This window comes from Coregonus clupeaformis, unplaced genomic scaffold (genome assembly GCF_020615455.1).
Source record: "Coregonus clupeaformis isolate EN_2021a unplaced genomic scaffold, ASM2061545v1 scaf0002, whole genome shotgun sequence".
Taxonomy (NCBI): Eukaryota; Metazoa; Chordata; class Actinopteri; order Salmoniformes; family Salmonidae; genus Coregonus; species Coregonus clupeaformis.
In genome coordinates, this window is record NW_025533457.1 from 141,993 (window position 1) to 168,305 (window position 26,313).

General features: G+C 44.2%; 1 protein-coding gene across 1 annotated transcript in view; it reads right to left on the minus strand.

The window, feature by feature from the left end:
• The window catches only part of LOC121587209 (PDZ domain-containing protein 2), a 246,977-nt gene that overhangs the window by 33,276 nt on the left and 187,388 nt on the right, over positions 1–26,313 (minus strand). Inside the window, exons 14-17 of the mRNA XM_045212254.1 lie at positions 21,189–21,321; positions 18,462–18,549; positions 4,362–4,462; positions 459–627 (exon numbers count right to left, since the gene is read on the minus strand). Coding sequence (XP_045068189.1) covers positions 459–627; positions 4,362–4,462; positions 18,462–18,549; positions 21,189–21,321 — 491 coding nt within the window. The remainder of the gene's footprint in view (positions 1–458; positions 628–4,361; positions 4,463–18,461; positions 18,550–21,188; positions 21,322–26,313) is intronic.

The window sequence follows — 26,313 nt, forward strand, 5'->3', positions numbered from 1 at the left end:
TGTAACTAGATCTAAACCAGGACAGTTGTACCTAGATTTAAACCAGGACAGTTGTAACTAGATCTAAACCAGGACAGTTGTACCTAGATTTAAACCAGGACAGTTGTAACTAGATCTAAACCAGGACAGTCAAGGCACTTAACCCTAATTGCTCCTGTAAGTCGCTCTGCTAAATGACCAATTATATTATTATTATTATTTGTACCTAGATTTAAACCAGGACAGTTGTAACTAGATCTAAACCAGGACAGTTGTACCTAGATTTAAACTGGGACATTTGTAACTAGATTTAAACCAGGACAGTTGTAACTAGATTTAAACCAGGACAGTTGTAACTAGATTTAAACCGGCACCTCTAATGGAGACCACCATCAGTTGGTGGCACTCTTTTTCATGTTCCAAGTGACTGTGGACTGGACTATACCATATGGCTGTGGAATAGGGGAAGTGGACTGTACCATGTAGCTGAGCGGCGGGGGTGTCGTCTATTGAGGTGTTGCAGCTCCTGTGGTGCAGCATGTCGTCATCACTGGATCCCATCGCAATGGTTTCCGACAGCGACGAATGACTGGTTACTTCCTGGGAAAAGTACTGAGATAGCTCCGCCTCCGAGCTCAGAGACCCTTGCTGCTCATAGAGAGAGAGATTAGATTAAAGCAAGACGAAAACGTAGATTTGTGTAAGAAGGAAGACTCAAAGCCTTGTTCCATTTACCCTATTTATCCTATGGATCTAATGAGAGTCTGAGAGCTACAGGAAGAATAGTTGAGGTCAAGGTCTTGTCTCAACCCAATATGATTCAGCCGCAAAACATTGGTGGTTCCTAACAATAGTGAATGGACATTGATTGGTGATTGATTGATTGGTTAACTACCAGCCCTCCAGGACACCTACAGCACCCGATGTCACAGGAAGGTCAAAAAAATATAATCAAGGACAACAACTACCCGAGCCACTGCCTGTTCACCCCGTTATCATCCAGAAGGCGAGGTCAGTACAGGTGCATCGAAGCTGGGGGCCGAGAGACTGAAAAACAACTTCTATCTCAAGGCCTTCAGACTGTTAAATAGCCATCACTAGCACATTAGAGGCTGCTGCCTATAGACATTTATAAGAAATCACTGGCCACTTTAATAACACTAGTCACTTTAATAATGTTTACATATCTTGCACTACTGATCTCATAAATATATATATATATATACTATTCTCCTGTATCTTAGTATATACCACGCTGACATCTATGTAAAAGTATTTAGTCAGCCACCAATTGTGCAAGTTCTCCCACTTAAAAAGATGACAGAGGCCTGTAATTTTCATCATAGGTACACGTCAACTATGACAGACAAAATGAGATTTTTTTCTCTCCAGAAAATCACATTGTAGGATTTTTAATGAATTTATTTGCAAATTATGGTGGAAAATAAGTATTTGGTCAATAACAAAAGTTTCTCAATACTTTGTTATATACCCTTTGTTGGCAATGACACAGGTCAAACGTTTTCTGTAAGTCTTCACAAGGTTTTCACACACTGTTGCTGGTATTTTGGCCCATTCCTCCATGCAGATCTCCTCTAGAGCAGTGATGTTTTGGGGCTGTCGCTGGGCAACACGGACTTTCAACTCCCTCCAAAGATTTTCTATGGGGTTGAGATCTGGAGACTGGCTAGGCCACTCCAGGACCTTGAAATGCTTCTTACGAAGCCACTCCTTCGTTGCCCGGGCGGTGTGTTTGGGATCATTGTCATGCTGAAAGACCCAGCCACGTTTCATCTTCAATGCCCTTGCTGATGGAAGGAGGTTTTCACTCAAAATCTCACGATACATGGCCCCATTCATTCTTTCCTTTACACGGATCAGTCGTCCTGGTCCCTTTGCAGAAAAACAGCCCCAAAGCATGATGTTTCCACCCCCATGCTTCACAGTAGGTATGGTGTTCTTTGGATGCAACTCAGCATTCTTTGTCCTCCAAACACAACGAGTTGAGTTTTTACCAAAAAGTTATATTTTGGTTTCATCTGACCATATGACATTCTCCCAATTCTCTTCTGGATCATCCAAATGCACTCTAGCAAACTTCAGACGGGCCTGGACATGTACTGGCTTAAGCAGGGGGACACCTCTGGCACTGCAGGATTTGAGTCCCTGGCGGCGTAGTGTGTTACTGATGGTAGGCTTTGTTACTTTGGTCCCAGCTCTCTGCAGGTCATTCACTAGGTCCCCCCGTGTGGTTCTGGGATTTTTGCTCACCGTTCTTGTGATCATTTTGACCCCACGGGGTGAGATCTTGCGTGGCGCCCCAGATCGAGGGAGATTATCAGTGGTCTTGTATGTCTTCTATTTCCTAATAATTGCTCCCACAGTTGATTTCTTCAAACCAAGCTGATTACCTATTGCAGATTCAGTCTTCCCAGCCTGGTGTAGGTCTACAATTTTGTTTCTGGTGTCCTTTGACAGCTCTTTGGTCTTGGCCATAGTGGAGTTTGGAGTGTGACTGTTTGAGGTTGTGGACAGGTGTATTTTATACTGATAACAAGTTCAAACAGGTGCCATTAATACAGGTAACGAGTGGAGGACAGAGGAGCCTCTTAAAGAAGAAGTTACAGGTCTGTGAGAGCCAGAAATCTTGCTTGTTTGTAGGTGACCAAATACTTATTTTCCACCATAATTTGCAAATAAATTCATAAAAAATCCTACAATGTGATTTTCTGGATTTTTTTTCTCTCAATTTGTCTGTCATAGTTGACGTGTACCTATGATGAAAATTACAGGCCTCTCATCTTTTTAAGTGGGAGAACTTGCACAATTGGTGGCTGACTAAATACTTTTTTTCCCCACTGTATGTACAGTTGAAGTCGTTTACATACACCTTAGCCAAATACATTTAAACTCAGTTTTTCACAATTCCTGACATTTAATCCTAGTAAAAATTCCCTGTCTTAGGTCAGTTAGGATCACCACTTTATTTTAAGAATGTGAAATGTCAGAATAATAGTAGAGAGAATGATTTATTTCAGCTTTTATTTCTTTCATCACGTTCCCAGTGGGTCAGAAGTTTACATACACTCAATTAGTATTTGGAAGCATTGCCTTTAAATTGTTTAATTTGGGTCAAACGTTTCGGGTAGCCTTCCACAAGCTTCCCACAATAAGTTGGGTGAATTTTGGCCCATTCCTCCTGACAGAGCTGGTGTAACTGAGTCAGGTTTGTAGGCCTCCTTGCTCGCACACGCTTTTTCAGTTCTGCCCTCAAATGTTCTACTGATTGAGGTCAGTGCTTTGTGATGGCCACTCCAATACCTTGACTATGTTGTCCTTAAGCCATTTTACAACAACTTTGGAAGTATGCTTGGGGTCATTGTCCATTTGGAAGACCCATTTGCGACCAAGTTTTAACTTCCTGACTGATGTCTTGAGATGTTGCTTCAATATATCCACATAATCTTCCTTCCTCGTGATGCCATCTATTTTGTGAAGTGCACCAGACCCTCCTGCAGCAAAGCACCCCCACAGCATGATGCTGCCACCCCTGTGCTTCACGGTTGGGATGGTGTTCTTCGGCTTGCAAGTATACCCCTTTTCCTCCAAACATAACGATGGTCATTATGGCCAAACAGTTCTATTTTTGTTTCATCAGACCAGAGGACATTTCTCCAAAAAGTACAATCTTTGTCCCCATGTGCAGTTGCAAACCGTAGTCTGGCTTTTTTATGGCGTTTTTGGAGCAGTGGCTTCTTCCTTGCTGAGCGGCCTTTCAGGTTATGTCGATATAGGACTTGTTTTACTGTGGATATAGATACTTTTGTACGTGTTTCCTCCTGCATCTTCACAAGGTCCTTTGCTGTTGTTCTGGGATTGAATTTCACTTTTCGCACCAAAGTACGTTCATCTCTAGGAGACAAAACGTGTCTCCTTCCTGAGCGGTATGACGGCTGCGTGGTCCCATGGTGTTTATACTTGCATACTATTGTTTGTACAGATTAATGTGGTACCTTCAGGCATTTGGAAATTGCTCCCAAGGATGAACCAGACTTGTGGAGGTCTACAATTTTTGTCAACAATAAATTTGTGGAGTGGTTGAAAAACAAGTTTTAATGACTCCAACCTAAGTGTATGTAAACTTCCGACTTCAACTGTATATATTCTTAATTCCATTGCTTTACTTAGATTTGTGTGTATTGGGTATATGTTGTGAAATGGTTAGATATTACTTGTTAGATATTGCTGCACTGTCGGAGCTAGAAACACAAGCATTTCGCTACACCCACAATAACATCTGCTAAACACGTTTATGTGACCAATAAAGTTCGATTTGATTTAGATCGATTGATATATTGATTGTTGTGTGTAGTGTACCGTACCCTGCTGGCGGGCTCCAGGAACCTCTTCATGGTCCAGCTGAGGGAAGAGCCATCTCCCTGTTTGGCCTTCACCGTGGGGGAGGGGCTCTTAGAGGGAATGCCTAGAGGTCAGGGGTCAGAGGAAACAGGTTAGACTAGAGTCACATTCATTTACATTTACATCATTTAGCAGACGCTCTTATCCAGAGCGACTTACAAATTGGTGCATTCAACTTATGATAGCCAGTGGGATAACCACCTTTCTTTCTTATTTTTTTTCTTTTTATGGGGGGGGGGGGGGGGGGGTAGAAGGATTGCTTTATACTATTCCAGGTATTCCTTAAAGAGGTGGGGTTTCAAGTGTCTCCGGAAGGTGGTCAGTGACTCCGCTGTCCTGGCGTCGTGGGGGAGCTTGTTCCACCATTGGGGTGCCAGAGCAGCGAATAGCTTTGACTGTGCTTCCGTAGAGGTAGGGGAGCCAGCAGGCCAGAGGTGGATGAACGTAGTGCCCTCGTTTGGGTGTAGGGTCAACAACCTGACTACAACATAGATTATATCTTTATCATGTACAACTGACTATGATTCCAGGCGGTAACGCTATAGGCTCGTGGGTGTGTAAGAAATATTTTGGCTATTTTTTTATTTGGCCAACTTTTGGAGGGTTTTACACACATCCAAACTTTGCCCAGGAGCTGGATAAAGATCCAATATACAGAGAAAGGGGGAACGTCCACTCGCCGTTATACTGCTCGTAAATGTCATGTTTTATAAACATCATGGAACCCATCTAACAGATCATATTCGGGTGTTTTCACCATCAACCCACGATGGTGAATCTTACTAATACGTTTGATTTTTTAAAATCAAATTAAACAAAAAAACAAGCAATCTGTTTTGTAAACTAACAACAATATTTCTAAATAGGATGGGGTCAAAAACTGTGTGCACACATAGGCCTACATAACATAACATTACATAACATTACATAACTTTACATAACATTACATAACATTCCCACATCTATAGAAATTACCAGGCTCCTGTCAATTGCATCAATGCCAATGTGCGAGGCAGATTCAAAAAAAGAAATCTGCCATTCATATGGCATTATAGAAGGCTTGAATAGTTTGGATGCGTTTTTCTGGATTGTTTTGTTGTTATTCTGTCTCACACTGTTCAAATAAACCTACCATTAAAATTATAGACTGATCATGTCTTTGTCAGTGGGCAAACGTACAAAATCAGCAGGGGATCAAATACTTTTTTCCCTCACTGTATATACACACTCACACACACACTACACTGTCACTACCACACAAAACCCTCACACAAACACTACAAACACACACACAATAATAATAAAGACACACGCATACTGACACAACACCAACACACACGCACAGACACACACACGCACAGACACACACACACATACTTTTACACTCATCATTTCCTGCTGCTACTCTGTTCTTTATTTTACTCTTATTATTATCTATCCTGATGCCTGGTCACTTTACCCTGCCTTCATGTACATATCTACCTCAAATACCTTATTATTATCTATCCTGATGCCTGGTCACTTTACCCTGCCTTCATGTACATATCTACCTCAAATACCTTATTATTATCTATCCTGATGACTAGTCACTTTACCCTGCCTTCATGTACATATCTACCTCAAATACCTTATTATTATCTATCCTGATGCCTAGTCACTTTACCCTGCCTTCATGTACATATCTACCTCAAATACCTTATTATTATCTACCCTGATGTCTAGTCACTTTACCCTGCCTTCATGTACATATCTACCTCAAATACCTTATTATTATCTATCCTGATGCCTGGTCACTTTACCCTGCCTTCATGTACATATCTACCTCAAATACCTTATTATTATCTATCCTGATGCCTAGTCACTTTACCCTGCCTTCATGTACATATCTACCTCAAATACCTTATTATTATCTACCCTGATGTCTAGTCACTTTACCCTGCCTTCATGTACATATCTACCTCAAATACCTTATTATTATCTATCCTGATGCCTAGTCACTTTACCCTGCCTTCATGTACATATCTACCTCAAATACCTTATTATTATCTATCCTGATGCCTAGTCACTTTACCCTGCCTTCATGTACATATCTACCTCAAATACCTTATTATTATCTATCCTGATGCCTGGTCACTTTACCCTGCCTTCATGTACATATCTACCTCAAATACCTTATTATTATCTATCCTGATGCCTAGTCACTTTACCCTGCCTTCATGTACATATCTACCTCAAATACCTTATTATTATCTATCCTGATGCCTAGTCACTTTACCCTGCCTTCATGTACATATCTACCTCAAATACCTTATTATTATCTATCCTGATGCCTAGTCACTTTACCCTGCCTTCATGTACATATCTACCTCAAATACCTTATTATTATCTATCCTGATGCCTAGTCACTTTACCCTGCCTTCATGTACATATCTAACTCAAATACCTTATTATTATCTATCCTGATGCCTAGTCACTTTACCCTGCCTTCATGTACATATCTACCTCAAATACCTCATACCTCTGCACATTGATCTGGTACTGGTACTCCCTGTATATAGCTCCACATTGATCTGGTACTGGTACTCCCTGTATATAGCTCCACATTGATCTGGTACTGGTACTCCCTGTATATAGCTCCACATTGATCTGGTACTGGTACTCCCTGTATATAGCTCCACATTGATCTGGTACTGGTCCTCCCTGTATATAGCTCCACATTGATCTGGTACTGGTACTCCCTGTATATAGCTCCACATTGATCTGGTACTGGTACTCCTGTATATAGCTCCACATTGATCTGGTACTGGTACTCCCTGTATATAGCTCCACATTGATCTGGTACTGGTACTCCCTGTATATAGCTCCACATTGATCTGGTACTGGTACTCCCTGTATATAGCTCCACATTGATCTGGTACTGGTACTCCCTGTATATAGCTCCACATTGATCTGGTACTGGTACTCCCTGTATATAGCTCCACATTGATCTGGTACTGGTACTCCCTGTATATAGCTCCACATTGATCTGGTACTGGTACTCCCTGTATATAGCTCCACATTGATCTGGTACTGGTACTCCCTGTATATAGCTCCACATTGATCTGGTACTGGTACTCCCTGTATATAGCTCCACATTGATCTGGTACTGGTACTCCCTGTATATAGCTCCACATTGATCTGGTACTGGTACTCCCTGTATATAGCTCCACATTGATCTGGTACTGGTACTTCCTGTATATAGCTCCACATTGATCTGGTACTGGTACTCCCTGTATATAGCTCCACATTGATCTGGTACTGGTACTCCCTGTATACAGCTCCACATTGATCTGGTACTGGTACTCCCTGTATATAGCTCCACATTGATCTGGTACTGGTACTCCCTGTATATAGCTCCACATTGATCTGGTACTGGTACTTCCTGTATATAGCTCCACATTGATCTGGTACTGGTACTCCCTGTATATAGCTCCACATTGATCTGGTACTGGTACTCCCTGTATACAGCTCCACATTGATCTGGTACTGGTACTCCCTGTATATAGCTCCACATTGATCTGGTACTGGTACTCCTGTATATAGCTCCACATTGATCTGGTACTGGTACTTCCTTTATATAGCTCCACATTGATCTGGTACTGGTACTCCCTGTATATAGCTCCACATTGATCTGGTACTGGTACTCCCTGTATATAGCTCCACATTGATCTGGTACTGGTACTCCCTGTATATAGCTCCACATTGATCTGGTACTGGTACTCCCTGTATATAGCTCCACATTGATCTGGTACTGGTCCTCCCTGTATATAGCTCCACATTGATCTGGTACTGGTACTCCCTGTATATAGCTCCACATTGATCTGGTACTGGTACTCCCTGTATATAGCTCCACATTGATCTGGTACTGGTACTCCCTGTATATAGCTCCACATTGATCTGGTACTGGTACTTCCTGTATATAGCTCCACATTGATCTGGTACTGGTACTCCCTGTATATAGCTCCACATTGATCTGGTACTGGTACTCCCTGTATACAGCTCCACATTGATCTGGTACTGGTACTCCCTGTATATAGCTCCACATTGATCTGGTACTGGTACTCCCTGTATATAGCTCCACATTGATCTGGTACTGGTACTTCCTGTATATAGCTCCACATTGATCTGGTACTGGTACTCCCTGTATATAGCTCCACATTGATCTGGTACTGGTACTCCCTGTATACAGCTCCACATTGATCTGGTACTGGTACTCCTGTATATAGCTCCACATTGATCTGGTACTGGTACTCCCTGTATATAGCTCCACATTGATCTGGTACTGGTACTTCCTGTATATAGCTCCACATTGATCTGGTACTGGTACTCCCTGTATATAGCTCCACATTGATCTGGTACTGGTACTCCTGTATATAGCTCCACATTGATCTGGTACTGGTACTCCCTGTATATAGCTCCACATTGATCTGGTACTGGTACTCCCTGTATATAGCTCCACATTGATCTGGTACTGGTACTCCCTGTATATAGCTCCACATTGATCTGGTACTGGTACTCCCTGTATATAGCTCCACATTGATCTGGTACTGGTACTCCCTGTATATAGCTCCACATTGATCTGGTACTGGTACTCCCTGTATATAGCTCCACATTGATCTGGTACTGGTACTCCCTGTATATAGCTCCACATTGATCTGGTACTGGTACTCCTGTATATAGCTCCACATTGATCTGGTACTGGTACTTCCTGTATATAGCTCCACATTGATCTGGTACTGGTACTCCCTGTATATAGCTCCACATTGATCTGGTACTGGTACTCCCTGTATACAGCTCCACATTGATCTGGTACTGGTACTCCCTGTATATAGCTCCACATTGATCTGGTACTGGTACTCCCTGTATATAGCTCCACATTGATCTGGTACTGGTACTTCCTGTATATAGCTCCACATTGATCTGGTACTGGTACTCCCTGTATATAGCTCCACATTGATCTGGTACTGGTACTCCCTGTATACAGCTCCACATTGATCTGGTACTGGTACTCCCTGTATATAGCTCCACATTGATCTGGTACTGGTACTCCCTGTATATAGCTCCACATTGATCTGGTACTGGTACTTCCTGTATATAGCTCCACATTGATCTGGTACTGGTACTCCCTGTATATAGCTCCACATTGATCTGGTACTGGTACTCCCTGTATATAGCTCCACATTGATCTGGTACTGGTACTCCCTGTATATAGCTCCACATTGATCTGGTACTGGTACTCCCTGTATATAGCTCCACATTGATCTGGTACTGGTACTCCCTGTATATAGCTCCACATTGATCTGATACTGGTACTCCCTGTATATAGCTCCACATTGATCTGGTACTGGTACTCCCTGTATATAGCTCCACATTGATCTGGTACTGGTACTCCCTGTATATAGCTCCACATTGATCTGGTACTGGTACTTCCTGTATATAGCTCCACATTGATCTGGTACTGGTACTCCCTGTATATAGCTCCACATTGATCTGGTACTGGTACTCCCTGTATACAGCTCCACATTGATCTGGTACTGGTACTCCCTGTATATAGCTCCACATTGATCTGGTACTGGTACTCCCTGTCTATAGCTCCACATTGATCTGGTACTGGTACTTCCTGTATATAGCTCCACATTGATCTGGTACTGGTACTCCCTGTATATAGCTCCACATTGATCTGGTACTGGTACTCCCTGTATACAGCTCCACATTGATCTGGTACTGGTACTCCCTGTATATAGCTCCACATTGATCTGGTACTGGTACTCCCTGTATATAGCTCCACATTGATCTGGTACTGGTACTCCCTGTATATAGCTCCACATTGATCTGGTACTGGTACTCCCTGTATATAGCTCCACATTGATCTGGTACTGGTACTCCCTGTATACAGCTCCACATTGATCTGGTACTGGTACTCCCTGTATATAGCTCCACATTGATCTGGTACTGGTACTCCCTGTATATAGCTCCACATTGATCTGGTACTGGTACTTCCTGTATATAGCTCCACATTGATCTGGTACTGGTACTCCCTGTATATAGCTCCACATTGATCTGGTACTGGTACTCCCTGTATATAGCTCCACATTGATCTGGTACTGGTACTCCCTGTATATAGCTCCACATTGATCTGGTACTGGTACTCCCTGTATATAGCTCCACATTGATCTGGTACTGGTACTCCCTGTATATAGCTCCACATTGATCTGGTACTGGTACTCCCTGTATATAGCTCCACATTGATCTGGTACTGGTACTCCCTGTATATAGCTCCACATTGATCTGGTACTGGTACTCCCTGTATATAGCTCCACATTGATCTGGTACTGGTACTCCCTGTATATAGCTCCACATTGATCTGGTACTGGTACTCCCTGTATATAGCTCCACATTGATCTGGTACTGGTACTTCCTGTATATAGCTCCACATTGATCTGGTACTGGTACTCCCTGTATATAGCTCCACATTGATCTGGTACTGGTACTCCCTGTATATAGCTCCACATTGATCTGGTACTGGTACTCCCTGTATATAGCTCCACATTGATCTGGTACTGGTACTCCCTGTATATAGCTCCACATTGATCTGGTACTGGTACTCCCTGTATATAGCTGCACATTGATCTGGTACTGGTACTCCCTGTATATAGCTCCACATTGATCTGGTACTGGTACTTCCTGTATATAGCTACACATTGATTTGGTACTGGTACTTCCTGTATATAGCTCCACATTGATCTGGTACTGGTACTCCCTGTATATAGCTGCACATTGATCTGGTACTGGTACTCCCTGTATATAGCTGCACATTGATCTGGTACTGGTACTTCCTGTATATAGCTCCACATTGATCTGGTACTGGTACTCCCTGTATATAGCTCCACATTGATCTGGTACTGGTACTCCTGTATATAGCTGCACATTGATCTGGTACTGGTACTCCCTGTATATAGCTCCACATTGATCTGGTACTGGTACTCCCTGTATATAGCTCCACATTGATCTGGTACTGGTACTCCCTGTATATAGCTCCACATTGATCTGGTACTGGTACTTCCTGTATATAGCTCCACATTGATCTGGTACTGGTACTCCCTGTATATAGCTCCACATTGATCTGGTACTGGTACTCCCTGTATATAGCTCCACATTGATCTGGTACTGGTACTTCCTGTATATAGCTCCACATTGATCTGGTACTGGTACTCCCTGTATATAGCTCCACATTGATCTGGTACTGGTACTTCCTGTATATAGCTCCACATTGATCTGGTACTGGTACTCCTGTATATAGCTCCACATTGATCTGGTACTGGTACTTCCTGTATATAGCTCCACATTGATCTGGTACTGGTACTCCCTGTATATAGCTCCACATTGATCTGGTACTGGTACTTCCTGTATATAGCTCCACATTGATCTGGTACTGGTACTTCCTGTATATAGCTCCACATTGATCTGGTACTGGTACTCCCTGTATATAGCTCCACATTGATCTGGTACTGGTACTTCCTGTATATAGCTCCACATTGATCTGGTACTGGTACTCCCTGTATATAGCTCCACATTGATCTGGTACTGGTACTTCCTGTATATAGCTCCACATTGATCTGGTACTGGTACTCCCTGTATATAGCTCCACATTGATCTGGTACTGGTACTCCCTGTATATAGCTCCACATTGATCTGGTACTGGTACTTCCTGTATATAGCTCCACATTGATCTGGTACTGGTACTCCCTGTATATAGCTCCACATTGATCTGGTACTGGTACTTCCTGTATATAGCTCCACATTGATCTGGTACTGGTACTCCCTGTATATAGCTCCACATTGATCTGGTACTGGTACTCCCTGTATATAGCTCCACATTGATCTGGTACTGGTACTCCCTGTATATAGCTCCACATTGATCTGGTACTGGTACTCCCTGTATATAGCTCCACATTGATCTGGTACTGGTACTTCCTGTATATAGCTCCACATTGATCTGGTACTGGTACTCCTGTATATAGCTCCACATTGATCTGGTACTGGTACTCCCTGTATATAGCTCCACATTGATCTGGTACTGGTACTTCCTGTATATAGCTCCACATTGATCTGGTACTGGTACTCCCTGTATATAGCTCCACATTGATCTGGTACTGGTACTCCCTGTATATAGCTCCACATTGATCTGGTACTGGTACTCCCTGTATATAGCTCCACATTGATCTGGTACTGGTACTCCCTGTATATAGCTCCACATTGATCTGGTACTGGTACTCCCTGTATATAGCTCCACATTGATCTGGTACTGGTACTCCCTGTATATAGCTCCACATTGATCTGGTACTGGTACTTCCTGTATGTTGCTCCATTCTTGTGTATTTAATTGTATTCCTCTTGTATTAGTTACTATTTTACTAGTTATTGTTATGTTTAAAGTCTGCATCATTGGGAAAGGTTCATAAGCAATCATTTCACCGTAAAGTCTACACCAGTTGTATTCGGCGCATGTGATGAATACAATTTGATTTTGACTTAAAACCCCTTTATTCATAGGCTAATCGGCTAATGGCCAGGTTAAAAGAACACACCTATGCGATGCTGCAAATCCAGCCTTGATTAAGGGGAGAGTAAGCTATGCTTGGTTTTTAGTCAAATTAAACGAAATGGGGGAAACCAATCGTTTTTTGTTTCTAAATACAAGATTCACAGGCATAAAATGCACATCTCTCTTCCATCGGTATCATGGCTGGATAGGCTGCGATTCCACTGTCAAAATCCATGCCATTATCAACTGTGTCACCGTTAACACCTGCTTTTTACAGGTCTTAAAACTTCCCATTAGCGCTGCATGAAATTTTCACTTTTGCCCATGTTTAAGGAAGTGAGCTGATGTTAGACAAATAAATTGACAAACCTGGAGTTGGGCTTGAAAATGCCAGAGCGCCCGTTTTTAAATGACTAAATTTAAAACTAACGTGTGTTTGACACTTGTGCCTCCTCACCACCAGCCGAAAATAGAGCCCTGAAACTCTTTAAAAAATAATTGACAGTCTCTTCATCGAGACAGAGAGAGAGGTGAGAGAGAGGAGAAAGAGAGAGAGGTGAGAGAGACAGAGAGAGAGCGAGAGAGAGAGAGACAGAGAGAGAGAGAGAGAGAGAGAGACAGAGACAGAGAGAGAGAGAGAGAGAGAGAGAGAGACAGAGAGAGAGAGACAGAGACAGAGAGAGAGAGAGAGAGAGAGACAGAGAGACAGAGAGAGAGAGAGAGGTGAGAGAGAGGAGAAAGAGAGAGAGGTGAGAGAGAGGAGAGAGAGAGCGAGAGAAGATTCTTCCAAGATGGCGTAGCAGTGCGGTCGCTTTTATTCATTCTCCTTGTGTAAATATCCCGTTTCTTTTTTTTTTGTGTCTATTTTGTATATATTTCTCAATTTTTACTTTTCATTCTTTAACTAAATATACTTTCCTGCAACCCGCCTCACCCAACGTGGAAAGGATTCTACTATTTCTTTATAACTTTCATCAAGAACCGTAAGCTGAAAATAGGTAGCTGCAACTGAATGGCTACCTGTTATTAGTCACCGTTAGCGTCTTCACCACTGTCCGTGGCCTACACTATCCACCAGCCAGCTCTAGCTCTAGCCTGGACAATTCGTCGGCCAGTCTGCACAGCGTGCTATCGACCCAGCGTGCTATCGACCCAGAACTTATTGGACTTTCTGCCGGAATCACTGGACCCTAGCGCCGGATCATCGCAACCAGCTAGCTAGCTGCAACCTGTTGTTGGCTGATTACCATTGCCCTATAGCAAGCACCAGTTAGCCTTGAGCTAGCCTCAGGCCCATCTCCCGGCTATCTACCTCTCTGTCAACCGGACGGGACCTCCTAGTGTTGACACTGAGCCCCCGCCGATCCAACACGACTGGTCTGCCGACGAAATATTCTGATGTGGTTTCAACAGGCTTCCCGTTATGCGACGACCACGAAGATCCATCTGCCAGCCCCGGCCCGCTAGCACACGCAAACTACAACTGTGCTCCCTGCTAGCTGTGCTGAAGCACCAATTTGAACTGCTCTCGGACTCACATATTGCTGTTCACTGGACCTTATGATCACTCAGCTGCACAGCTGATGCCTGCTGGACTGTTCCTTTACACGGTACCCTGTCCTGTTTATTCTGTTTAGCCTTAGTCCAAACGTTATCGCTATTTCCAGTTGTTGTCTTAGCTCTCTCTAATAACACCTGTGACTGCTTTATGCCTCTCTCCCATGTCAATTATGCCTTGCCTATTGCTGTTTGGGTTAGTTCTTATTATACAATTTCACTGTAGAACCCCTAGTCCCTCTCAAACTGCCTCAAATAGTTCCTTTGTTCCACCCCCCATACATGCCGAGACCGGCTCAATCGGTGCCTCCAGTGACGCTATCTCTTTCATTGTTACCCAACGCTTAGGGTTACCTGAACTGTACTCATATCCTTCCATATCCTTTTCTGTACATAATGCCCTGAATCTTTCCTACAACGCCCGGAGAACTGCCCCCTTTATTCTATGTACCCAACGCACTAGAAGACCAGTTCTTAAAGCCTTTAGTCGTATCCTTATTCTAGTCCTCCTCTGTTCCTCTGGTGATGTAGAGGCTAACCCAGGCCCTGCAGCCCCCAGTATCACTCCTACTCCCCAGGAGCTATCATTTGTTGACTTCTGTAACCGTAAAAGTCTTGGTTTTCTGCACATAAATATCAGAAGCCTCCTTCCTAAGTTTGAGTTATTCACTGCGTTAGCACACTCCGCCAACCCTGATGTTCTAGCAGTGTCTGAATCCTGGCTTAGGAAGGCCACCAAAAATTCTGAAATTTCCATCCCCAACTATAACATTTTCCGTCTAGATAGAACTGCCAAAGGGGGTGGAGTTGCAATCTACTGTAGAGATAGCCTGCAGAGCTCTATCATACTATCCAGGTCTGTGCCCAAACAGTTTGAGCTTCTACTTCTAAAAATCCACCTTTCCAGAAATAAATCTCTCACTGTTGCCGCTTGCTACAGACCCCCTCAGCCCCCAGCTGTGCCCTGGACACCATATGTGAATTGATTGCCCCCCATCTATCCTCAGAGTTCGTACTGCTTGGTGACCTAAATTGGGATATGCTTAACACCCCGGCCATCCTACAATCTAAACTAGATGCCCTCAATCTCACACAAATTATCAACGAACCTACCAGGTACAACCCTAAATCCGTAAACATGGGTACCCTCATAGATATCATCCTGACTAACTTACCCTCTAAATACACCTCCGCTGTCTTCAACCAGGATCTCAGCGATCACTGCCTTATTGCCTGCGTCCGTAACGGGTCCGCGGTCAAACGACTCACCCTCATCACTGTCAAACGCTCCCAAAAACACTTCAGCGAGCAGGCCTTCCTAATTGACCTGGCCCAGGTATCCTGGATGGATATAGATCTCATTCCGTCAGTAGAGGATGCTTGGTTGTTCTTTAAAAGTAATTTCCTCTCAATCTTAAATAAACATGCTCCATTCAAAAATACAGAACTAAGAACAGATATAGCCCCTGGTTCTCCTCAGACTTGACTGCCCTTGACCAGCACAAAAACATCCTGTGGCGTACTGCATTAGCATCAAATAGCCCCGCGATATGCAACTTTTCAGGGAAGTTAGGAACCAATATACACAAGCAGTTAGGAAAGCAAAGGCTAACTTTTTCAAACAGAAATTTGCATCCTGTAGCACTAACTCCAAAAAGTTTTGGGACACTGTAAAGTCCATGGAAAATAAGAGCACTTCCTCCCAGCTGCCCACTGCACTGAGGCTAGGAAACACTATCACCACCGATAAATCTACAATAATCGAGAATTTCAACAAGCATTTTGCTACGGCTGGCCATGCTTTCCACCTGGCTACCACTACCCGGCCACCAGCTCTGCACCCTCCGCTGCAACTTGCCCATGCCCCCCGCTTCTCCTTCACACAAATCCAGACAGCTGATGTTCTGAAAGAGCTGCAAAATCTGGACCCCTACAAATCATCTGGGCTAGACAATCTGGACCCTTTCTTTCTAAAACTAGCCCCGAAATTGTCGCAACCCCCTATTACTAGCCTGTTCAACCTCTCTTTCGTAACGTCTGAGATCCCCAGAGATTGGAAAGCTGCCGCGGTCATCCCCCTCTTCAAAGGGGGTGACACTCTAGATCCAAACTGTTACAGACCCATATCCATCCTGCCCTGCCTTTCAAAAGTTTTTGAAAGCCTAGTCAACAAACAGATCACCGACCATTTCGAATCCCACCGTACCTTCTCCGCTATGCAATCCGGTTTCCGAGCTGGTCATGGGTGTACTTCAGCCACGCTCAAGGTCCTAAACGATATTATAACCGCGATAGATAATAGACAGTACTGTGTAGCCGTTTTCATTGACCTGGCCAAGGCTTTCGACTCTGTCAACCACCGCATTCTTATTGGCAGACTAAATAGCCTTGGTTTCTCAAATGACTGCCTTGCCTGGTTCACCAACTACTTCTCAGATAGAGTTCAATGTGTCAAATCAGAGGGCCTGTTGTCTGGACCTATGGCAGTCTCTATGGGGGTGCCACAGGGTTCAATTCTTGGGCCGACTCTTTTCTCTGTGTATATCAATGACGTCGCTCTTGCTGCTGGTGACTCTCAGATCCACCTCTACGCAGACGACACCATTTTGTATACATCTGGCCCTTCATTGGACACTGTGTTAACAAACCTCCAAAACGAGCTTCAATGCCATACAACACTCCTTCAGTAGCCTCCAACTGCTCTTAAACACTAGTAAAACTAAATGCATGCTCTTCAACCGAACGCTGCTTGCACCCGCCCACCCGACTAGAATCACTACTCTCGACGGGTCTGACCTAGAGTATGTGGACAACTACAAATACCTAAGTGTCTGGTTAGACTGTAAACTCTCCTTCCAGACTCACATTAAGAATCTCCAATCCAAAGTTAAATCTAGAATCGGTTTCCTATTTCGCAACAAAGCCTCCTTCACTCATGCTGCCAAACATGCCCTCGTAAAACTGACTATCCTACCGATCCTTGACTTCGGCGATGTCATTTACAAAATAGCCTCCAACACTCTACTCAGCAAATTGGATGTAGTCTATCACAGTGCCATCCGTTTTGTCTCCAAAGCCCCATATAATACCCACCACTGTGACCTGTACGCTCTTGTTGGCTGGTCCTCACTACATATTCGTCGCCAAACCCACTGGCTCCAGGCCATCTATAAATCACTGCTAGGCAAATCCCGCCTTATCTTAGCTCATTGGTCACCATAGCAACACCCACCCGTAGTCTGCGCTCCAGCAGGTATATCTCACTGGTCATCCCCAAAGCCAACACCTCCTTTGGCCGCCATTCCTTCCAGTTCTCTGCTGCTAATGACTGGAACGAATTGCAAAAATCTCTGAAGCTGGAGACTCTTATCTCCCTCACTAACTTTAAGCATCAGTTGTCAGAGCACCTTACTGATCACTGCACCTGTACACAGCCCATCTGAAATTAGCCCACCCAACTACCTCATCCCTATATTGTTATTTATTTTGCTCATTTGCACCCCAGTATCTCTATTTGCACATCATCTCTTGCACATCTATCATTCCAGTGTTAATACTAATTGTAATTATTTTGCACTATAGCCTATTTTATTGCCTTACCTCCATAACTTGCTACATTTGCACACACTGTATATATATGTATTTCTGTTGTATTTTTGACTTTGTTTTGTTTTACCCCATATGTAACTCTGTGTTGTTGTTTTTATCGCACTGCTTTGCTTTATCTTGGCCAGGTCGCAGTTGTAAATGAGAACTTGTTCTCAACTGGCTTACCTGGTTAAATAAAGGTGAAATAAAAATAAAAATAAAAAAAAGAGAGAGAGAGAGAGAGAGAGAGAGAGAGAGAGAGAGAGAGAGAGAGAGAGGTGAGAGAGAGGAGAAAGAGAGCAAGAGAAAGAGAGAGAGAGACAGACAGACAGACCTAGAGTGTGAGAGGCGTGTCCGTCCTTACTCAGGCTGTCTCTGTGTGAAGACCTAGCGATTACATCATCCATCTCCTGCTCTGAAACCTGAAGGAACAAAACAGAGAGGAACGTTCAGGAAACACTCATCAAACCACATTCACCATCCAGGCCCTAGACTCACAGTAGTGCTGATCAAGGATCATTTTTGCATTTTAGATCATAATGATTATATGGACCAGACGGACCTGATCCTAGATCAGCACTACTCCTATGAGACACTAGAGCAACAGGTGTTTGGCACAATGTAACCACCAGATGTCAATGAAGTCAAGGCCAGTCAAGGCCAGTCAAGGCCAGGGAAGACCAGTCAAGTCCAGGGAAGACCAGTCAAGGCCAGGGAAGACCAGTCAAGGCCAGGGAAGACCAGTCAAGGCCAGTCAAGACCAGTCAAGGCCAGTCAAGGCCAGAGAAGGCCAGTCAAGGCCAGGGAAGACCAGTCAAGGCCAGTCAAGGCCAGGGAAGACCAGTCAAGGCCAGGGAAGACCAGTCAAGGCAGTCAAGGCCAGAGAAGGCCAGTCAAGGCCAGTCAACGCCAGGGAAGGCCAGTCAAGGCCAGTCAAGGCCAGGGAAGGCCAGTCAAGGCCAGTCAAGGCCAGTCAAGGTCAGTCAAGGCCAGTCAAGGCCAGTCAAGGCAGTCAAGGCCAGAGAAGGCCAGTCAAGGCCAGGCGCTCTGGATCAGAACAGACAAGTTGACAGAAACAACAACAGAGGACTACCAGAGGGATGTCAGCTGGCATCACCACAATATAATGTTCTGGATTATAAAGCTCAATCATTTAGATAGTTAACCCAAGCTGATAGGCTTTATAAGATAACCTAAAGTATAAGAACAGAACAACACTTCAATTTGTAATGTTAAGAAATATAAAATGGTTTTGATGTAGCTTGGTAGGAGTAGGACTAACTAACTCTAGTAGCTAACAGAAACCCTGCTCAGGGTTCACCTCCCAAGCATCCAACTACAGTCCTTTAAAAAGTAATGACATCCATTATCACTCAGCCTGACAAACATTAACATGCTGGATGATTTTAACAGCATCTGATCAGCCTGACAAACATTAACATGCTGGATGAGTTAACAGCATCTGATCAGCCTGACAAACATTAACATGTTGGATGAGTTAACAGCATCTGATCAGCCTGACAAACATTAACATGCTGGATGAGTTAACAGCATCTGATCAGCCTGACAAACATTAACATGCTGGATGAGTTAACAGCATCTGATCAGCCTGACAAACATTAACATGCTGGATGAGTTAACAGCATCTGATCAGCCTGACAAACATTAACATGCTGGATGAGTTAACAGCATCTGATCAGCCTGACAAACATTAACATGCTGGATGAGTTAACAGCATCTGATCAGCCTGACAAACATTAACATGCTGGATGAGTTAACAGCATCTGATCAGCCTGACAAACATTAACATGTTGGATGAGTTAACAGCATCTGATCAGCCTGACAAACATTAACATGTTGGATGAGTTAACAGCATCTGATCAGCCTGACAAACATTAACATGCTTTGATGTGTTGATGCTGCAGCTTAAAGCGATAGCATGCAGAGAGCTGGGGTTACTCTCTCTCCCCCTCTCACTCTCTCTCTCTCCATCTATCCCGCTCTTCCCCCTCTTCCTCTCTCTCTTAGCAGAGGCCACTTCCTCTTCAGCTCACCATAAAAATGGGGTTCCCGCTTGGCTAGAGAACCTGGTTAAAACACGCTGTGTAAAAGTCTCTCTCTCTCTCTCTTTTTCTCTTTCTCTCTCTCCCTCTCTCTCTGTCTGTCTCTCTCTCTCTCTCCCTCTCCCTCTCTCTCTGTTTGTCTGTCTCTCTCTCCCTCTGTCTCTCTCTCTCTCTCCCTCTCTCACTCTGTCTGTCCCTCTCTCTCTCTGTCTGCCTCCCTCTCTCTCGGTCTCTCTCTGAGTGATTTATCTACACCAATACGTTACTCCCTGACCCCTCCAACCCCCTGACCCATCCAACCCCCAGTCACACAGAAATGTTCCACCCTCTGTCAAATTTGAAGTGGTAGCATACGCCTGTAGAAAGCAGGAAACTACAGCCTCTTGCACCACCCTGCATGCTTCATTAACAGCAGAGATAATTTATGGTTACATTATGACGAGTCAGCACATTCTACTGTAGCCCCCCTCTCTCTCTCTTCTCTCTCTCTCTCTTTCTCTTTCTCTCTTTCTCTCTCTCTCTCTCTCTGTATCTCTCTCTCTCTCTCTCTCTGTATCTCTCTCTCTTTCTCTCTCTCTCTCTCTCTCTCTCTCTGTATCTCTCTCTCTCTCTCTCTCTCTCTCTCTCTCTCTCTCTCTCTCTCTCTCTCTCTCTCTCTCTCTCTCTCTCTCTATCTCTATCTTTCTCTCTGTCTCTCTCTCTCTGTCTCTGTCTCTGTCTCTGTCTCTGTCTCTGTCTCTGTCTCTTTCTCTGTGTCTCTCTCTCTCTCTCTCTCTCTCTCCAAAACCACCCAGACCGTGCAACTCCTCAATGTCTTTATTAACTGAGTGTAGGAGGAATGTTGGAGGAAAACCATGAGTTATGTTGTTTTGGTGGGTTGGAATGATTGATGTAGTAGGATAATTAGCACCAGGCCAGCAGGTGGCAGTGGTGTTTAATTGCAGGGCGTAGCATATGACGGTGAAGATAGAGAAGGATGGTTTCACTGTGTGTGTTACCTTGGGGTTGGGGTGTCTGCTGATGATGAGGCCGACTGGTCCGGGTCCACACTCACTTAGAATAGCGTAGGCCTCACTCAGGGCCGCATGGCGTAGACTCACAGAGTCCAGCTCCAAGACCTGGTCCCCTCGACTAGAGATACACACACACACGCACGCACACACACACACAATCTGTTAGTATTAATAACACGAAGCCTGAAGAATACAGAGAGAGAAAGAGAGAGAGAGAGAGAGAGAGAGAGAGAGAGAGAGAGAGAGAGAGAGAGAGAGAGAAAGAGAGATATACAGAGAGAGAGAGAGAGAGAGAAAGAGAGAGAGAAAGAGATATACAGATAGAGAGAGAGAAAGAGATATACGAGAGAGAGAGAGAGAGAGAGAGAGAGAGAGAGAGAGAGAGAGAGAGAGAGAGAAAGAGAGAGAGAAAGAGAGATATACAGAGAGAGAGAGAGCTAGAGAGAGAGAGGGGGGAGAGAGAGAGATAGAGAGAGAGCTGATGAGAGATACAGAGCTGATGAGAGATACAGACAGAGAGAGAAAGAGAGAGAGAAAGAGAGAGAGAAAGAGAGAGAAATAGAGATATACAGAGAGAGAGAGAGCGAGAGAGAGAGAGAGAGAGAGAGAGAGAGAGAGAGAGAGAGAGGGGAGAGAGAGAGCTGATGAGAGATACAGAGCTGATGAGAGATACAGAGAGAGAGAGAGAGAGAGAGAGAGAGAGAGAGAGAGAGAGAGAGAGAGAGAGAGAGAGAGAGAGAGAGAGAGAGAGAGAGAGAGAGAGAGAGAGAGAGAGAGAGAGAGAAAGAGAGAATGAGAGATATACAGAGAGAGATAGAGAGATAGCGAGAGAGAGAGATACAGAGAAAGAGAGAGAGAGATACAGAGAGAGAGAGAGAGCTAGAGAGAGAGAGAGAAAGAGAGAGAGAGATACAGAGAAAGAGAGAGAGAGCTAGAGAGAGAGAGAGAGAGAGAGAGAGAGAGAGAGACAGAGAAAGAGAGAGAGAGATATACAGAGAGAGAGAGAGAGAGCTAGAGAGAGAAAGAGAGAGAGCTGATGAGAGATACAGAGAGAGAGATATAGAGAGATATATACCAACAGATAACACCAAACCATTCAAACCTGTACCAGCAACACTAGCCATACCAGCAACACTACCATCTGCAGTATACCAGCAACTCTAGTCATCTGCAGTATACCAGCAACTCTAGCCATCTGCAGTGAACCAGCAACTCTAGCCATCTGCAGTATACCAGCAACTCTAGCCATCTGCAGTATACCAGCAACTCTAGCCATCTGCAGTATACCAGCAACTCTAGCCATCTGCAGTGAACCAGCAACTCTAAACATCTGCAGTATACCAGCAACTCTAGACATCTGCAGTATACCAGCAACTCTAGCCATCTGCAGTGTACCAGCAACACTAGCCTACCAGCAACATTATCCATCTGCAGTGTGCCAGTATGGTCAGATTTGCCCGAAGGAAGGACGAGGGAGGGCCTTGTTTGCGTTTCTGTGGGTAGAATAAAAGTGTTCTAGAGTTTTAGCGCCCCTAGTGGCGAAGGAGGCGTGTTGGTAGAAGTGAGGTAGGACGGTTTTAAGTCTCCCCACGTTAAAGTCTCCGCCCACCAGAAACGCTGCCTCTGGGTGAACGGTTTCTTGTTTGTTTATGGCCCCATACAGTTCGTTGAGTGGCAAAGTGGTGTTGTGGAAGGAAGTATACAGCTGTGATGATTACGGATGAGAACTCTTTTGGTAGATAAAATGGTCTGCAGCTTACCATGGGGTATTCTATATCAGGTGAGCAAAAGCTTTTACTTCACAATGGAAGCAGCGCAGTTTATGAAGAGACACACCCCTCCCCCTTTGGACTTGCCTGAGGCCGCCTTCGTCCGACCGTGCCACTGCATGGAGAAACCACTGAGTCCTACGTACATAGAGTCACCCAGCCACGTCTCTGCACGGTGTATAATATTGCAGCTTTTCAAGTCTCTCTGATAGGAGACTCCTGAACGAAGCTCATCCATCTTATTCTAGAGTGACTGGACATTTGCCAATAGAACGGAGGGGGTGCCGGTCGATACTCTCTTCGTCTCAACCTCACAAGGATGCCGGCACGTCTCCCGCGTGTACGCCTGCGAACCAAAGGAATCGGGTCCGGTATGAACAAGGGAACAGCTGAGTCGGAGTTGAAGTCGGATTTGAAGTCGAAATCGAGGTTAGTATCTGTAGATCTGATGTCCAGAAGTGCTTGGTTGGTCATATGTGATAATATTATGAACGTTTTGTAAAAAAATAAAGATAAACACAGAAAAAGTCGCTAAATAGCAACGACGGGTTGGAACTGGTAGGATGTCGCATAGCAACGACGGGTTGGAACTGGTAGGATGTCGCATAGCAACGACGGGTTGGAACTGGTAGGATGTCGCATAGCAACGACGGGTTGGAACTGGTAGGATGTCGCATAGCAACGACGGGTTGGAACTGGTAGGATGTTGCATAGCAACGACGGGTTGGAACTGGTAGGATGTCGCATAGCAACGACGGGTTGGAACTGGTAGGATGTCGCATAGCAACGACGGGTTGGAACTGGTAGGATGTCGCATAGCAACGACGGGTTGGAACTGGTAGGATGTCGCATAGCAACGACGGGTTGGAACTCGTAGGATGTCGCATAGCAACGACGGGTTGGAACTGGTAGGATGTTGCATAGCAATGACGGGTTGGAACTCGTAGGATGTCGCATAGCAACGACGGGTTGGAACTGGTAGGATGTCGCATAGCAACGACGGGTTGGAACTGGTAGGATGTCGCATAGCAACGACGGGTTGGAACTGGTAGGATGTCGCATAGCAACGACGGGTTGGAACTGGTAGGATGTCGCATAGCAACGACGGGTTGGAACTGGTAGGATGTCGCATAGCAACGACGGGTTGGAACTGGTAGGATGTCGCATAGCAACGACGGGTTGGAACTCGTGAGGATGTCGCATAGCAACGACGGGTTGGAACTGGTAGGATGTTGCATAGCAACGACGGTTGGAACTCGTAGGATGTCGATAGCAACGACGGGTTGGAACTGGTAGGATGTCGCATAGCAACGACGGGTTGGAACTGGTAGGATGTCGCATAGCAACGACGGGTTGGAACTGGTAGGATGTCGGTCCCATCTTTTCCTATTTGAATTTGACCAGTATTCTCGTAGCAAAAATAATCCTGCAGAAACAGCATTTGAACGCTTAATCTATAATGTTGCTTGATCGGTGGTTAGGCTATTAGCTGGACATAATTAGGCTACATGAAAAGTGCAATACTGTTAATATAACTGTGTGTTAGTGTGGGTTTCAGTGAATCTATATAAATCATGAAGCTCATCTGCATGTCCTGGGGTGCAACAAAAGAGTGATATAATGACAATCCTAAACCTGTACTTCTTACTATTTTTTTTGTATTGCATTTTTTGTTGTTCTTTTTTATTATTGAATATTTAAAACATACATCATGTCTAACAGACTCCCATCCAGAGCAATACACTGGCAGTGAAGCCGCTCAACAACTACATCATATCTAACAGACTCCCATCCAGAGCGACACACAGAAGTAACCAGGGTCAACGCCCTGCTCAAGGGCACGTCGACAGATCTCCCACGAGGTCAGAGACAGGGACCTGAACCAGCGACTTATCAGCCACTGGCCCAAGCTCCCAACCGCCAGATCCCCCCACAGTTCCCCGAGAGCTGCCCCTCAACAATCCGAGACCACCCCCCGAGAAAAATTTAATAATTCCAATCCCCACCCCCAAGACCCCCCACCCCCACCCCCACCAACAAAATTAACAAAAGAGAAAAAAAGAGAAAGACAAAGGAATACAGAAAGCAACAGAAGACATCAAGGACAACAAAAATCATTACAGCAGGGCCAACTGGATATGTTTGAGTGTATGTATGGCACTAATTTACGTGTGTGTGTGTGTCCGTGTATGTGCACGTGTGTGCATTTGAATGAGAGTGTGTGTATATGCATGTATAGAAACCCCTGCACGGCATCAGCCTCAGGCAAACGGGCATTAGCTGTATCAACACTGCCCCTCGGTGTAATTCAAACTTACTTCTTGTAATGTTTTATTTTGACTTTATTTTTTTAGACTTTTATCTTTGACCGTCATTCTATCCCCTGCCAAGCAACTCCACTCCCACTCGTCTCCAATTCCACATCCCAAGACTCAGCCCATCCCACCTGTCTCTGCTGGCCACCCTCTTCGGATTTCTACTCACCATATATCTTTCAACTATGCTGTGATGTTTAACATACAATTTCAATCTATCTAATCGATTAGAATACACAGATTGCGAGTTGAAGATAAATACTTTTACTAAGAGTATTATTATATTAGTAATTGACTGACCCGGTCTCTCCAGATCTCCCAACAGTGCTATTTCTAGAGTCAATTTTAGATCAATGTTATGCATTTTCAGCCATTCCTGAAGAGGGCAATACCAAAATAAATGGTCAATTGATTCTGTATCTTCACAACAAAATCTACAGAGCTTTGATGATTGTATGCCCCAAATATTCAATATTTTGTTGGTGGCAAGAATTCTATATAATAATTTTAGCTGAATAGTACGAAGTCTTGAATCTTGCGTTGTTTTATATACCCACTCATACACCCTGTACCATGGAATCGGTACATCAAAAATCTCTTTATGGCACAGCTGTCAACATCCTGGTCCTCAAATGAAACTGCTATACTTTCCTATTTATGATATTTTTGTTCCTCTGCCAGTTTTGATCCTTTATATTGGGCAGACAGATCAGTTCCCTACCTCCTCCCACTGCCACCTGCCTCCTCCATTTTGGGGGGTAATGCTGTAATCAATTGGTTGTATTCTTGGATTGAGCAGACCTTCCCATACAATTCTGATAACTCCATGAAAGACATAACTCTACCATTCTAATTAACAATATCATTTAAAAACAATATACCCTTTTGAAACATCTTTCCCATAAATACAGGTATTTTATCAACCAGCACATTTGAGTTCAGCCATAATATTTGTTGTAATATTTGTTCTATCTTTTCAGGGGGATGAAATTGAAATTGTAGCCAGCTCTGCAATGCTTGTTTGAA